At 43.2% G+C, this 16706-nt stretch overlaps 1 protein-coding gene across 12 annotated transcripts in view; it reads right to left on the minus strand.

Annotated features, from left to right (window-relative positions):
* Positions 1–16706, minus strand: part of SEMA5B (semaphorin 5B) — a 363565-nt gene that overhangs the window by 129194 nt on the left and 217665 nt on the right. For all 12 annotated transcript variants that reach the window (XM_073305098.1, XM_073305088.1, XM_073305090.1 and 9 more), the window contains one exon: positions 7707–7752. In XM_073305098.1, the coding sequence (XP_073161199.1) occupies positions 7707–7752 (46 nt within the window). The remainder of the gene's footprint in view (positions 1–7706; positions 7753–16706) is intronic.

Here is a 16706-nt window from a genome sequence, read left to right on the forward strand (position 1 = left end):
AACTAAACTATAATCCACATATTAAGGTGTGCTTCTGCTGTACTATATAAGATGTTGATTATGTTTAAAAAAATAACTGGATGCGTCTGAAAAATAAGAAATAAATGTTTTATCTAGGTATTTATACCACATCACTCACAGTGTATCTGAATATCTGAAACTGAGAAGCCACATTCAAAACACTGCAGTTAACTACAACTTAAAAACTATTTTCTTCTGGAAAAGTTACAATTGTTCTTGAAAATTTCAAAATGCAACTGGTTGTAATGCAGCCTCACTAGTAAATAAAGCTATGAAAAAGTTTCCAACAAACCGCTAATTGTCCAAAACTCATCTGCGTTTTGTGTTGAATGACAAACCTGAAACTCAGACCAGATTTCATTGAAGGTTTGCTAAAATTTGTGGATTTTGGAGGAAATTTGGACCTGCTTTTGAGCAAATCTGGTTTTACATCAAGATCATATACAATTGTGGTTCAGTGTCAGTGGTTTCAGTTATAGCAGATTGAATACGGAGGAGAACCCAGATTCAGAAATATTTTTGCATATAAATACAAACTAAAATAATGCTACTCTTATATAGCCCTTTCTTCTGTAGCTCTAAAAGCACTTTACAAAGGATAAACTGTGACAAGGAGCTGAAATGACTTGCCCAAGGTTGCTCAGCAGGCCAGTGGCAGAGCTGGAAACAGACAGCATGTCTCCTGTATCCCAGTTCAGTAGTTTGTCCACTAGGCAACACTGCCTCCCAAGTTGAATTTACTGTGATTGGTGGAATGATATTATTGATCACTTGCAAATATCCTGCTGAGCACTGGTCCTTCATGAAAATGTTTCTAAATCCTTAAAGTTCCATGAATTTGAACATGAATGAAAATTTGGGTGAGAATTTGTCCTGAAAACTGCATTATTCACTATTCATCATTTGTTATGCTTATAAATGTTTATGTAACTGTCCAGGGAAATACTGGAAGTCAGATTCTGCCACCTCTATTTACACTGACTACAGGCACCCCCCCGGCTTACGCAACTGTTCCGGAACGCCTTGCATAACTTGAATTTTGCGTACGTTGGAAATGTATACCACTACGTTACGCAAAAATTGCCGCAACTCAAAAATCCTATTTCTGGCTTATGGAACTTTTTCTGTAAGGGCGCATTTGCGTAAGTCGGGTCTTGCATAACCCAGGGAGCATCTGTAGTGCCTTAATATGTGGACTGCCTGCAGAGCAAGGTACCAATCAACATATGTAAGGGAGGAAGTATCAGGCCTTGAATAGTAGGAAATAAAGCAAACAGGATGTGTCTAATTCTTGTTTTTGATTCAAGACCAGAAATACAAAACTTGTTCATTCTGTTGCAGGGAGAGATGTTCAGGACCGATGGAGGCATTTTATTACCATTAACTGCAACCCGTTGATAGGTACTATTGATTTACCGGTGGTTTTGCCCTAGAGTTAGTGATCCCTCCACAGAGAAGTGTCAGAGGGAGAGTGTCTGTAGCAAGAGCAGTTCAGTTTAAGAGCTGGAGCTGGGAAGTGCAGCTGTTTCTGATTGTCAGATTAAGAAAGAAAAAGTGAAGCAGGGTAAAGCACCTTCTCTCAATGGAAATACTGTTAGCTAAGAAGGGCAGTTTAACTACTAAAGAAATGTATATCAGTTTTTCTTCTGTACTTTAGCTTTGCACATACTGTATCTGCTCCTTTACAGCCTGGTCCAAATGACACTGAAGTCAGTGGAAAGAGTTCAACTGATTTCACTGAGTCTTGGATCAGGCCGTATGGGTTTGGGCCCTGATTCAGAAAAGCACGTAAGCACATGGTCAATGGGATTTAGGCACTGAAGTTAATGGGACAACTCACATGCTGAAAGTTAAGTGCTTTCTTACAAGTACAATTTGCAAAAGCACCCAAGTGATTTAGGAGCATGCATGCCATTGATTTTCGCAGAGGGTAAAATTTTCAAAAGCACCTGACTGCTTTGCTGAACAGGTACCAGATTTATCGGCTTACGGGATGGACTGAATGAAGGCCTAGATTCTGATACCTTTACTCACATTGAAAAGTACCTTACTCCACAGATAAGCCACTAAAGAACATGTTGTGACTAAGATGCCATTTTTCCTCAGTATGAGTAAGGGCCTCCATTCTGCAAGTCTGGTCCAGGTATTTATTTTGCCATTTAATATGTAAATACTTTATGGCTCAACTCCCTATTTCTTTAATGGCATCCTTTTACACAAGGAGCAAGTATTCTTGAAATAGTTTTAAAGTTGCCTACATGAAATAATGTCACTGATATACATGATGAGCTCATGCCCTGCAGTGCTGTGAGCTGAGCTGGGCAAAATGGCTTGGGTGGACAGGTTATACTTGAATCGTCATCTGAGGAGGACTTGAACTTGGGCCTCCCACATGAGAGTCCTAACTACCATGGTACAGAGTCAGATATTACCTTCTCTCCCTCCCCAAAACCCAATGATTAGGGCGCTCTCTTGGGAGGTAGGAGATCCAAAGTCAAACGCCTGCTCCCCATCAGGCAGAGGGGGGGATTGAAAACGGGTCTCCCACATCATGGGTGAGTGGCCTAACCACCAGGCTAAAGTTATAGGGGGCAGCAGTCACAGCCACACTTCCCTTCCCACTTTGTTAATCTAGCCCCTTTAAAAATACCCAGGAACAAAACGTGCCAGGCCAAGCCAAGTTTCAATGCACAATCAACTTTCTAGATTCACTGAAAATTTCAGAATTTTTCCCATTTCAGTTCAGCTCAAAACAATTCCTTCTCCCCGAACTGCCAGTGAACCGAAAAAACAGTTATTCCCCCAGCTCTAGTTCGGAGTATTCTCACTGAAGTCAGTCGGAGCTGGGGGTATTCACTAACTCAGGGCCTAGAGGGAAATGCATGCCAGGCAGAGTGATTTTATATATGCTGGCAAATGTCCTTGTTTAGTCCTTTTAAAAGGACCAAATTAGCCTAGTGTATTTTTTTAAACGCGCTATGAAGATTTTGTTTTTAAACTGACACTTTCCACCTAATCTATTAATTGTGAAATCTAGTATAAACAGCCCCCTTACTGGCCTCTCTGTGAAAGCTGGGGATTAGAGGGTAAGCCTGTTACTGGTTCCTGCATAAATTGAACAGTGTGTGCTATACATGCATATCATTGCTAAGGTTTAAAAAATGCCCAATATTAGGGAAACAATGCATACATGAAAGCTGTTTTTAGGGTGGAAAACGAAGATGTATGGATTTCATTTTAAAGGGACATTAGCAGATTTAAAAATCCTGTATGTTTTGAAGGGGAGTTTCTGGAGTTTTGTAAGAATTTTAAAAAAAATCTACAAGATTTTCAATAGTGACTAATGTTTTAAGGTATCCAACTTGAGGTACCTTACAGGGCCTGATTTTCAGAAACTCTTGAGAACCCCACCCCTGGAAGTTCAGCTTCATTAAGATAGGTACCAAAACATTGAGACACCCAAAATCATTAGTGATTCCTGCAATATCTTGGTGCCAGCTCACTGTTGGCCATTAACACACTGTTCACATTTTGCATTTCTCTCAGCTTGGGTAGAACCATTTTGCTTCCTGGTTCTCAAGCACAGGCCCGGGGCTGCAGCTCTTGGAGGGGTAAACAGGGGACAGGAATGTTTAACCTCAAACAAAAATCTAAAGCCAGCCCTGAACCAGAAGTGAACTTTTTTTGGATCATGGCAGGCCAGAGGAGACCAAAGCAACCTACTCTGGAGAAGGGATAGGAGACAAAGAACTGAGAGGAAAGGAAAGGACAGTCTTTACTGTCTCCTTAACAGCTCCCAAAGACTCACATGTCCCCCTCCCCAACAAAACTTGCCATATCCCCTCCCTGATCTACCCTAACCTCCCCAAAGTGTTCCCCCCCCCGCATCCTCCTGCACTCATCCTCTTGAAACACGCCCCACAGAAACCTTCCATAACTGTGCCCGTCCCACCACCAAAATCCTATCCCATTTATCAGGAAAGACTAATTTTTGCGACATCTTTCACTGCACAAACAATATCAGTAATGTGCACCCAGAAAACAAGTTTTCATCCTATGGGCAAGACATTTGTTATAGTTTGTCTTTTGTCATTGTAATTTCAAGATCCTAGCTCCATATTATATGTATTGGGGGGTAATGTCCTAGTCCAGTTTAAAATGGGTTGAATCTCATGTCAGTATAGCACATTTTTGTCGTTGTGCTGTGAGCTTACAAGTATTCATTGCAATGCTGTATGGGACAGAGCTGGGCAATTTTTTCCTCCAGCAAATAGTTTATTCACTGAAAAATGCCATATGGGAGAGCAAAGTTCAAATCCCTGCTCCACTGTCTATGTAGATATGTATCAAGAATGGAACAGCTTCAATATGAGAGACAGAGAGACCCATAGCAAACTATAGCCCAGCTGCTAGGGTGCTTTCCCCACAATGTGGGAGACCCAAGTTTAAATCCCTGCCCCACATGCAGCGGACAGGAGAATTGAACCTGGGACTCTCACATCCCAGGGGAGTGCCCCAACCACTGGACTACAGGTCAGAAGGAAGACAATGGCAGCAATGATTTATTTCATTTCCTTTGCTTTTACGGTAAAACGTGCCCAGAAACTACACCAAGCAGTTTGCTTTGATCCAAAACAAAAAACAAAAAAAATTCAACTTTTTCCTTTTTGCTGAAATTCTTCAGATTTTTTTTGCATTCAATTCAGGTTGAATCAATTTTTAATTTTTTTTATTTTTCAGAGCTGCCAGCAAACTGAAAATCCAGCTGTTCTCCCAAAGCTAGTAAAGAACTATCAAAAATGGTAGCCCAGTCTGGGACCAGAAATGATACAAAGCCTTTGCTGCTAGGTCTGATTTTTGTGATGGGCCCAAAATTAATGTCTCAAGTAAGGGTCTGATCCCCGGCTCACTGAAGTCAGTGGAACACTCTTATTGACTTCAGCAGGCTTTGGATCAGGACCTAAATGAGAGCAGTCCACAATAACTCAGCAGCTATGTGGAAAGAGAGAAACCAAAGTCCTAGAAGGCCTTCAAGTTTCCAAACCAAACAGCACCAAGAAGGTTTACTCTAGCCTTGTGAAATGGTAGCTAGAGCCCTGCACGGATACAATTTTATATCCACAGATATCCACATCCGCAGATATAAATTTGTATCCATGCAGGGCTCTAATGGTAACTACAGAATTCTCAACGGCATGAGAATTTCCTCTGAATGGAAGCAGTGAATAATGTAATGTAATGTATATGATGAGTGACTTTGTCACCGGTTTAACAGTAGGAAATGTTCATTTTCTGATTCTAGAAAAGACGGTGCAGGTGGGATGCATCAATCAGAGTTAGCCACTAAATCTACATTACAGAAGGAGAGAGATTTTCAAGCACCCAAGTCAGTGGGCCAGGTAACAGTGTCACTAGGCTATTGCTCCAGTGTTGCCAGGCTCATTAAAAAAAAACGACTAAGATCAGCCTCATTCATGGGAAAAGCACTGAAAGGGCTTGACTCTTGTTTGTGGGTGCAGTGTGACTGACATTTACACTCACCCTTTACCCACAGTCATCTGTGGCCATGGGGGGTGGCAGGGAAGGCAGCTTTAAGCTCAGACTAGTACTCAGTCAGATCCCCTCCTCTAAAGGCTAATCTAGAAGATACGCTGAATCAGGGTCTCTTCTGCATGTCCTGGCTCTGCTCCCTACTCAGCACACAGTTCCTACTCTGTGAGCAGTGCTGCCCGGTTCAACCTCAGCAAATCAGGCAGATTTGGTGCCACTGGCAGCCTGCAACATGGGTTCCAACAAGGAGAAGTGAATCAGACCCACTGGTAGGAAAAAAAGCCTTCCCAATACATGTTGAACTATAGGATCCATATTATATTTTAAAAGAGCCACTAGCACCTCAATACAAAAGAGTCTCCATTTTGTTATTTTCTAAACTTTGCCTCCCTCCCCCTTCTATTGAACTGAACTTAGAATCCCCTTAACTTCTCAGCTTGATTTTCTATTCTTTTCTTCAAAATGATGTATATGGAGGGGTGGGGTGTTCTCTGAGCAGCATAATGTGCTTCACGGATGCAAGCCAAGTAGCTATTTAGGCAACCACTAGGTCTGGAAACAATTGTTTCCATCATTCCCAACACGTGTGTCCGCATAATTCCATGCTCTCATTGTCATGCAAAGAGGTTTGTAGAAATGGCCGGATACACCCAGAAAGCAGAAACAAACAAAGCTTATTATGTTAACCAGAGATCCCACCACATCCTCCACTTACATATAGGAGGGCTTTCAATTTTAGGCAGCGTAGCGTGCAGACCATTGTGGAAGAAAGTTACCCCAGTGCAGAAAGGCTGCACAAAGCTCTCGCCATTGTTGAAGCCACACTGCAGCACTGCCCCCAAAAGAATCTCAACCACATCAGGATGTAGGGGACCCCCATGGGGTAACCAGAACAACAGGCTGTGATAGCCACTCTGAGAATCAGCACTCTACAGAGAAACACTATTTCACCACCACCACCACTCGGCTCCCATCTCTTCTATATCCCGTTGGAATTTTTCTGGCACACGTAACCTACCATCCTTGAAAGGGAAAGTTCTGTTAGATGAGGTCAACTTTTAGAGTTCGTTCCACTGTCACTTGTACTTCATTCACATGCATCTTCCTTTTTTATTCTATGAAGTGTATGAATATCTATCTGCTAAATATCTATGCTGCCCTCCCTCCACACTTCCTGTCAAGAGACTCGCATGCAAGGAAACAGGGTATGGCAGGTGCTTTGCCCAGCCATGCTGAATACTGCCCATTTTCAGAGCATTTTAGCCTGACTCTGCATGAGCAAGGGCCCCTTGGAAGTCAACATGGCATCATTCAGGCACCTGCATAGAGTGAGATGCCATAATGAGGCCTTGGATTCTAAAGTCTTTGGGAGTAGGTGCCCTCATTTTGATCTAACAAGAGCAAGGCACATCTTTCAGTGCTTACAGAAAACAACAATCTATACCCCAGCATATTTGTTATTGACAGACACTCTGTTACTTTTAATTAATTAATGATTAAATAATAAATTTTGCTGCACCTTTCAGTTCCAGATTCAAGCTGGCGGGGGAAATCTTGCTCATCCCATTGGCCGTTTGTAAGCCTTTTCAGTTCAGTGCAGACGAGCCACCTCCTCTACCATTGCGTGCTGGGTGACACACATTTACAACCAGCTGTATCTTTGAATGCCTGCAAGTCCTATCCTGTTTTTAGTAACACATTTAGCTCCTCAGCATTCCATGCTCCCAGGGGCACAGCAAAAGCAGGGAGCGGTGATGGACAAGAACTGTTAAAGCCATCCCTTCCAGCTGCTGACCTCTGCACTAAGGAAAGCCAAGGATTTCTTTGTATGGTTTTATTTACGCTGCACCAGCTATCAGTCATACTACCTGCTTTGTTTCTTTAAGATGCCATGTTTTCAGCACCCACACATCACAAACCACAAAAAACACAAGAATGAAGAGCAAGAAAGTGCTATCCAAATGGCCAAGCACTGGAATGCCCTTCCCTTTAGCAATATCTTCTCAGTGAGAACAAAGTCTAATTCTTCCCTCTGCCACTCTGGAAGCATATTGACAACATACACCAAGCGATTCCAGGCACGTTCATCTTAACGAGTCAAGCAAAACGATTGGGTAAAAAATGAACATACGTACCTGGATAAGAGAAACATTGTGTAGACTAAGTCTGAAGAGGTAGTTCCTGCAGGAGAAAAGAAGAAAAAAAAGTTGTTAGATTAAAGAGAACTTTTTAAAAAAGGCGGGAGAGAAGAAAGCGAGGGAAAGTTGTATACTTTCAACTAAAAGGTATGGTCATGCATTTATACAGGCAGTGAGCCTTTCCAAGAAAAGTGTCCACGTGATCCACCAAAATAACAAAAGGAAATGCTAAAATGGTGCCTCTTGTTTCACAGAAATGTAGGGCTGGACGGGGCCTCTAAAGGTCATCTAGTCCAGGCCCTGGCACTAAGGCAGGCCCAACTAAACCATCCCTGACAACAGTTTGTCCAAACTGTTCTTAAAAACCTCTAATGATGTGGATTCCACAACCTCTCTTGGAAGCCTATTCCAGTGCTTCACAGTCCTCGTAGTCAGAAAGATTTTCTTAATCTTTAACCTCAATCTCCCTTGCTGCAGAGTAAGCCGATTACTTCTTGTCCTACCTTCAGTGGACATGAACAATTGATCCCCATCCTCTTTATAACAGCTCTTAACATATCTGAAGAGTTATCAGGTCCCCCTCACTCTTTTCTCAAAACAAAAATATATCCAGGGTTTTTGTTTTAACATTTCCTCATAGATCTTTTTCTCTAAACCTTATCATTTCTCCTCTGGATTCTCTCCAATTTGTCCACATCTTTCTGAACGTGTGGCGCCCAAAACTGGACATGATGCTCCTGCTGAGGCCTCAGCACTGGCAAGCACAGCAGTACAATAACCTCCCTTTGCCTGTCTTTTCATGAACTTTGTAACAAAACTCTGAGCCAATTTGTAGCCAAACTTTCCAAAGCCTGTAATGGAGATGTACAAAGAAACCTTAACGACTAGGGGCCTGATTCAAAATCTTCAGCTGGCCCAAGGCCAGTGCTGCTACACTCCTATTTGCTTCTGGGAGAGGGGGTGAGATGGAATCTGCAGACCTGGGCTCAGAAGAACACGGAAAGCAGGGAAAAGGGCAGCTGCATTCCGCTAGGTGTTCTCCACACACACAAAACTTGCAGCGAAATCAGTGCAAGGGACTGTGGCCTGAACCTGTGGTCTGTGCGGCAACTCCCCAAGCCCCCACACTGTGCGGCAACTCCCCAAGCCCCCGAGCCATGATGTAGAATCTTCCCAAGCAAAGAGGATTCTGGGTCAGAGGCAGTGGAGACAGGTTCTGACATGACAGTTCTTGCTGTCAAGGGCTAAAGGGGGCAACGGGATGGCCAGATGGCTATGGGAGACAAAGGGCCTAGGCATCCCCACAACACACTCATGATGTGTGCAGACCTAAAAGAAATATTGACAGATTGTTTCCTTTTTTCTGTAATCATTTGCGTTATGTAGGTTTTTATGCTTAATAACCTTGACTTAATGCATTCACATTTCCACCCAAGTCTAATGAATACATTAAATATAGTACATTCATAAATACAATAATATAATAAAGAAAGAAAGATATAGCATGATCTAGTAGCTGGAAGCTGAAGCTAGACAAATTCGGACTGGAAATGAGGCACAACTTTTTGACATGGTAATTAACCACTGGAACAATTTATCAAGGGTTGTGACAGATTCTCCCACTGACAATTTTTAAATCAAGGATTGGATGTTTTTCTAAAATACATGTCATCATTTATTTTGGGGAAGTTGTATGGCCTGTGTTATACAGGAGGTCAGATTAGATGATCACAATGGTCCCTTCCACTCACCTGCACAGGAATAACCGATATAGAGGAGCATGAGACTCTTCAATGATCCCTATCAAAGCATGTCACAGATGAGACTAAATGAATGATTTCCTGAGAAGTATTTAAGCAGTGTGGCCTAACAGAGCACGAGACTGGGATTCAGGAGACTTGGGTTCTAGTCCCAGCTCTGCCACTGGCTTGTTGAATGACCTTGGGGAAGCCACTTCCCTCCCTCTGCCTCAGTTTCCCAATCTGTAGCATGGGGATAATGATACTGACCTCCTTTGTACAGATCTTTAAAATCTACTCAAATCTATTCACCTACTGATGAAAAGAGCTAGATATTATTATTATTAGCAAAATGTGTCCAAAGTATCTTTCCAAGTTCTCACTTAGGAGCATCTCCCCAAATCCAGCAGTTCTTTTGTACACTGAAAACATCCTTCCCTTCTCTTACAGCTGCATAACCTTCCATGTACTCAGTTATTAAATTCAGAGGGGTAGTCGTGTTAGTCTGGATCTGTAAAAGCGGCAAAGAGTCCTGTGGCACCTTATAGACTAACAAACGTATTGGAGCATAAGCTTTTGTGGATGAATACCCACTTTGTCGGATGCATGCAGTGGAAATTTCCAGAGGCAGGTATAAATATGTAAGCAAGAACTCCTTTCCAAATGCAAACCGATGGACATCATACCAAATGGACTGAAGGTTAAAAATCCATTGCTATCTACATACTGCACAGACCACAGTGAGAGATTATGACACACACTATCAAAGAAACTGAGGAACCACCTGATCAGCATCCTATACAGCAAATAGGAAAACATCAAAAAAGAGCTCTCCAACCTGGAGACTCTCATAAATAACCAACCTTCCATACAAACGGACTTTACTAAAATAAGACAGGAGATCTACATTAAATACTTCACCTCTCTACAAAGGAAAAAGGACTGTAAGCTGTCTAAAATCCTACCTGCCACATGGGGCCACAACAGTGGTAACCCTAACTCACCCAGCAATATCGTCAATCTATCCAGCTACCCGCTCAGCCTGGCAGAAGAGTCTGTCCTATCTCAGGGACTCTCTTTCTGCCCTGCCACCCCCACAAACATGATACAGTTCTGCGGTGATCTGGAAGCCTACTTTTGCTGTCTCCGACTCAAAGAATACTTTCAGGATAACACTGAAAAGCACACTGATACACAGATACCTTCCCACCAACAGGACAAGAAGGAGAACTCCACATGGACTCCTCCCGAGAGTTGAAATGACAGTTTGGATCTATACATAGGATGCTTCCACCGACGTATACAGGCAGAAAGAGAGGAAAAACAACATCACTTGCCTCATAACCTAAGTCGTGCAGAGCGCAATGCCATCCACAGCCTCAGAAACAACCCTGACATTATAATCAAAGAGGTTGATAAAGGAGGTGCTGTTGTCATCATGAACAGGTCTGACTACCAAAAGGAGGCTGCCAGACAACTCTCCAATACCAAATTCTACAGGCCACTTTCCTCAGAACCCACTGAGGAATACACTAAGAAACTGCACCATCTACTCAGGACACTCCCTACACTAACACAGGAACAAATCATCATACCCTTAGAGTCCCGACAGGAGTTATTCTACTACCACCCAAGATCCACAAACCCGGAAATCCTGGACGCCCCATCATCCCGGGCATTGGCACTCTCACTGAAGGACTGTCCAGATATGTGGACTTTCTACTCAGACCCTATGCCATCAGCACTCCCAGCTATCTCCATGACACCACTGATGTCCTGAGAAAACTACAATGCATTGGTGATCTTCCAGAAAACACCATCCTAGCCACCATGGATGTAGAGGCTCTCTACACATCCCACACACAGATGGAACAAAAGCTGTCAGGAACAGTATCCCTGATGATACCAGAGCAAAACTGGTTGCTGAGCTCTGTGACTTTATCCTCACGCACAATTATTTCAAATTTGATGACAATATATACCTCCAGACCAGTGGCACTGCTATGGGCACCTACATGGCCCCACAATATGCCAACATTTTTATGGCTGACCTGGAACAACGCTTCCTCAGCTCTCGTCCACTCATGCCCCTTCTCTACCTACACTACACTGATGACATCATCATCATCTGGACACATGGGAAGGAAACCCTGGAAGAATTTCACCACGATTTCAATAGCTTCCACCCCACCATCAACCTTAGCCTGGACCAATCTACATAGGAAGTCCACTTCCTAGACACCACGGTGCAAATAAGTGACAGTCACGTTAACATCACACTATACCGAACATCCACCGACCGCTATGCCTACCTTCATGCCTCCAGCTTCCATCCCAGGCACACCACAGGATCCACTGTCTACAGCCAAGCGCTGAGGTACGATAGCATTTGCTCCAACCCCTCAGACAGAGACCAACACCTACAAGATCTTCACCAAGCATTCTCAAAACCTCGATACCCACACATAAGGAAATAAGGAAACAGATCAACAGAGCCAGAGGTGTACCCAAAAGCCCCCTGCTGCAAGACAAGCCCAAGAAAGAAACCAAGAGAACGCCACTGGCCATCACATACAGTCCTCAGCTAAAACCTCTCCAATGCATCATCAGTGATCTACAACCCATCCTGGACAACAATCCCTCACTTTCACAGGCCTTGGGAGGCAGGCCAGTCCTCGCCCACAGACAACCCACCAACCTGAAGCATATTCTCACCAGCAACTACACACCGCACCATAGTAACTAACTCAGGAACCAGTCCATGCAACAAACCTTGATGCCAACTCTGCCCACATATCTACACCAGTGACACCATCAGGACCTAACCAGATCAGCCACACCATCACTGGTTCATTCACCTGCATGTCCACCAATGTAATATACGCCATCATGTGCCAGCAATGCCCCTCTGCTATGTACATCAGCCAAATTGGACAGTCCCTACATAAAAGGATAAAATGGACACACAGATATTAGAAATAGCAATATACAAAAACCTGTAGGAGAACATTTCAATCTCCCTGGACACACAATAGCAGATTTAAAGGTAGCCATCCTGCAGCAAAAAAACCTTCAGGACCAGACTTCAAAGAAAAACTGCTGAGCTTCAGTTCATTTGCAAATTTGACACCATCAGCTCAGGATTAAACAAAGACTGTGAATGGCTCTCCAACTACAAAAGCAGTTTCTCCTCCCTTGGTGTTCACACCTCAACTGCTAGAAGAGGGCCTCATCCTCCCTGATTGAACTAACCTAGTTATCCCTAGCCTGATTCTTGCTTGCATATTTATGCCTGCCTCTGGAAATTTCCACTACATGCATCGGACGAAGTGGGTATTCACCCACGAAAGCTTATGCTCCAATACGTCTATTAGTCTATAAGGTGCCACAGGACTCTTTGCCGCTGTTATTAAACTGTTTCTCAACAGCTACAGACTTAGGGCCTGTCTAAACTGTGCAGCAGTGCGCACTACAGAGGTGTGATTCCGGAAGCACACGGAGACGTTGTGCACTAACCGATCTGCATCAGGAGGCTGCATGCACACTAAACGTTCCCCAGGGCACTTTACTGCAGTGCTGTTTCACACAGCATTATGTTAAAGCATGCTAGGGAAATTCAGTGAAAACCAGCAGAGTCTACACAGACAAGTTAGTGCACTTAGACATCACATTGTTGTAGTGCGCATTGCCGCAATGTGCAGAAAAGCCCTTTAACAAATATTATGCCCCGCAATGAGCTCTGTTTCACAGACCCATGGCACTAGGGTTACACACCCCTATGGTCTAGCTCAGACTGGAATTTTGATCCAACAGCTGATTTTTCTTGGATCCCTTAGGAAAGCACACGCTAATTTAACAAAAATAATAATGCAGCTCCAGTGTGCAAGGATCATGAAATAATCCTGCTCCTGAAGGTGTTAAAGCATGTCACAGGGCCTGAAGTCTTATAACACCCCGAGGAAGAAGTTCTCATGATAACTGGCTCGGAGCTGGTTTCCTGTTGTTAAGCATGCTATTTAAATGCATTGATTCTGGAAGTCTTATAACACAGATTCCAGCTCCTTGTTTTAGTCCTGTGAAGCATGGGGTGGTTTGACTGAGTGATAAACTTTTAATATTAGATTTTTTTTTTAACAGTGGAACAGATTCAGCCAAAAACTTTTAAAGGAAGAGGCATATTCAAAGGAGATGGTTTTCCCTGAGCCCAAAAGAGCTGGAGAAAGAACAGAGTCTGTTTAAAGACAAGCAGGGTGTATCTTTGCATAGGTCACTATGTGGCGCACGCACATATGCATCAGCTGTGAGCTGTGGTCAGGTGGCACAGAACCCTCCATCAGTCAAGGATACTAAAGTTCACACAATTATCTTCTCGACTCTTCATACTAATGTTACTCCTGGTGGAATTCTGCACCAAAAAATTAAAAACTCTGCACAGAATATTTCAAAATTCTGCATATATTATGTGTCAAAATAACACAATATCATCACACCAGTTTCAATTATTTTGGTAATTTATTTCAAAATACCTGCCAGCAAGTATGTCTGTAACAATACAGACAACAAAAAAGATTCAGGAAATGTTTTTAGACAAATATATTCCTTACTAGGCATATCAATACAGAACTCTGAGTAATAATTAATTTCAACTACAGTACGGAACCATATTTCCCACACCACTCACAAGCAGTGCAAAGGCTTGGGGGAGTCAGGGTCATGAAGGAACTGAGGAAGAGGGAAGTAATTGCTGGGAAGGAGCCTGGGTATAAACTTGAAGTGTTGTTGGGTATTGGTGGGGAAAGCATGGAACAGGTTTTTTTGGAAGGCGGGGAGAGATTGTTAAGGAGCATCCCCATGCAGACCCTGGCTGACCCCAAGCCTCTCCCATTCAGTCAGGCACATCTGCGCCTGTCCTTATGTCTCTGTGCCCCTACTCAAGCATCCCCCTTCCCTCCTGCACACCTCCCCCTCTTCCCATGTGGCCCTGCACCTCCCTCCCACCATGACCCTGCGCCTCCACTCTCATTCAGTCCCTGCCCTAGTCTGTCCTCCCTGACTAGCCCTTATGAGCCCCTCTCTGTGAACCCCCAGCAGCCCCACACTGTCTCCCCATATTCCCTGTCTCCTGACCTGGCCCGACAGGCGCTGTGAAGAAGATAGGCTCTTTCTCTTCCCTATCCTGGCTGGAGCTTGCCAGGAGCCGCTGCTCTATTCTAGCACCACAGCGCCCTCTGGTGGGCAAAGGCGGAATTGCAGCAATTTTTCAGCAGAAACTGTTTTCTGCAAGAAAAATAAAAAGTATGCACGGCACATGAAATATGCACATGCGCAGTGGTGCAGAATTCCCGCAGGAGTACTTTAATGTATACCTCTGTCCTGCAAACACAACTCTAAGAATGGAGTCCTATATGTTTGTCATCTCTCCATGGAGAAAAATGGGCCCCATTTACAAATACAAAGATATTTTTTCTTATTTCTCACCCAACAAACTCAACATGGCATCTGAGATCAAACTGAGTTCTTTTCTTCTCGCATATCATCATCAGTAATAGAAATTCTGCTGCCCAGATTATGCCCTCAGTGATGCCTGTTCAATTCTTTGGCTTTTAGTGGCTTTACACAATTGTAACAGATTGAATCTAACAATTCTGTTGGTGATGCACAAGAAGGGATAGAATCCAGCTCAGTTGCTCTTAGCTGTGTTGGCCCTGCAGGGCTAACAGGAGGAAAAAGCAGCAAAAATTTATTTTACTCACTATATTCAGCAAATGTGACTGGGAATATGCCCAGGGAGAATATCTGCTGAGTAAGAAGGCACCATTTTTACGCAGTCACTTTTAAGGGTAGAACTGCAATTTAAGGCCCCTATTTAAAAGGGTACTTTAAAAAGGTACTTCAAAATGCCCCTATTGATTTCACTGGGACACGTGCTTAAAGTCATATGGCTGTTTAAGTAACTTGCTGAACTGGACTTTAAATCAGCTGGAGGTGTAGAATTAAGGAATACCCAAGTGCACCAGGCCTTTACATAATGGCAGAGGTGCCTAACCTTATTACACAGGAGGGCCACATAAACCTAAGCACAACCTTGTGTTGGCCACACAGACGCTACATATTTTATTAAGATTTTAAGTTATATGTATTGATTTATATTTTAAGTTCAGTCTGTTTGGTATTTATTTAGATAGAAACAATTTATGTACAGTATTGTCTGTTTAAAAACAAATAAAGAAATCAGTGCATAAAATATGCATCAGAATTATAGAAAATGGGGGGTGGGGAAAAAAAACAGTAAACACCACACAACCTTCTCCCAAATCACAAATAAAGAGCTGCCTGGGGCTGTCAGCCCGAGCCCTGCTGAAGGCTTTATGAAATACTCTGGCAGGCCATGTGTGGCCTGGGGACCATAGGTCGGGCACCCCTCTGCATAACAGGGTGGGGAGCTGAGCCCCACTTTAGTACATTCCCTCACCCATCCACCCCCAACCTGGATCTTTTTTTGGGGGCGGGGTAGGGGGGAATACGACAAATTTCAGTTATTTCCTTTTTACAATAACTTTAAAAAAAAAAAAAAAACACACCTGGAGCAGACCAAACCAGCCAAAAGAATAACTGTCTGGTACAACAAATGGTTTCAGAGTAACAGCCGTGTTAGTCTGTATTCACAAAAAGAAAAGGAGTACTTGTGGCACCTTAGAGACTAACCAATTGATTTGAGCATGAGCTTTCGTGAGCTACAGCTCACTTCATCGGATGCATGCCGTGGAAACTGCAGCAGACTTTATTTACTTTATGTACAACAAAGTTATCCTATGAACACCTTTCTCCTGTAGTTCTATAACAACAGTATGAATACATTTAAAGGATAGGATGGTATCACTTCCCATCCAAACTGTCCGCTTCATTTCCTGCCCTAAACTGCCATGCAAAGTTGCTTTATACTGGTAAACAGTGCCTCATTTCACTCCAGAGTTGGCTGCATTTCATTGGTGGGTGATTCAAGTGATTATCATTTGTAAAGTGCTTTGGGCACCCTTTGGGATGAATAGCCCTGTATATATTGTAACATACCATGCATGCTCATTATTATTATTCCTACCCTTATTTCTCACAACCTTCAGTGCATTTCTAAAAATCCCCCAATTCTTATTTCTTGTATTACGGTAGCACCCAGAAGCCTCAACCAAGACTGGGGTCCCATCGTGCAAGACAATGTATGTATTCGTAGTAAGATCATGCTTTTTCTCTAAGTCCCCAA

This window comes from Lepidochelys kempii, chromosome 11 (genome assembly GCF_965140265.1).
Source record: "Lepidochelys kempii isolate rLepKem1 chromosome 11, rLepKem1.hap2, whole genome shotgun sequence".
NCBI lineage: Eukaryota > Metazoa > Chordata > Testudines > Cheloniidae > Lepidochelys > Lepidochelys kempii.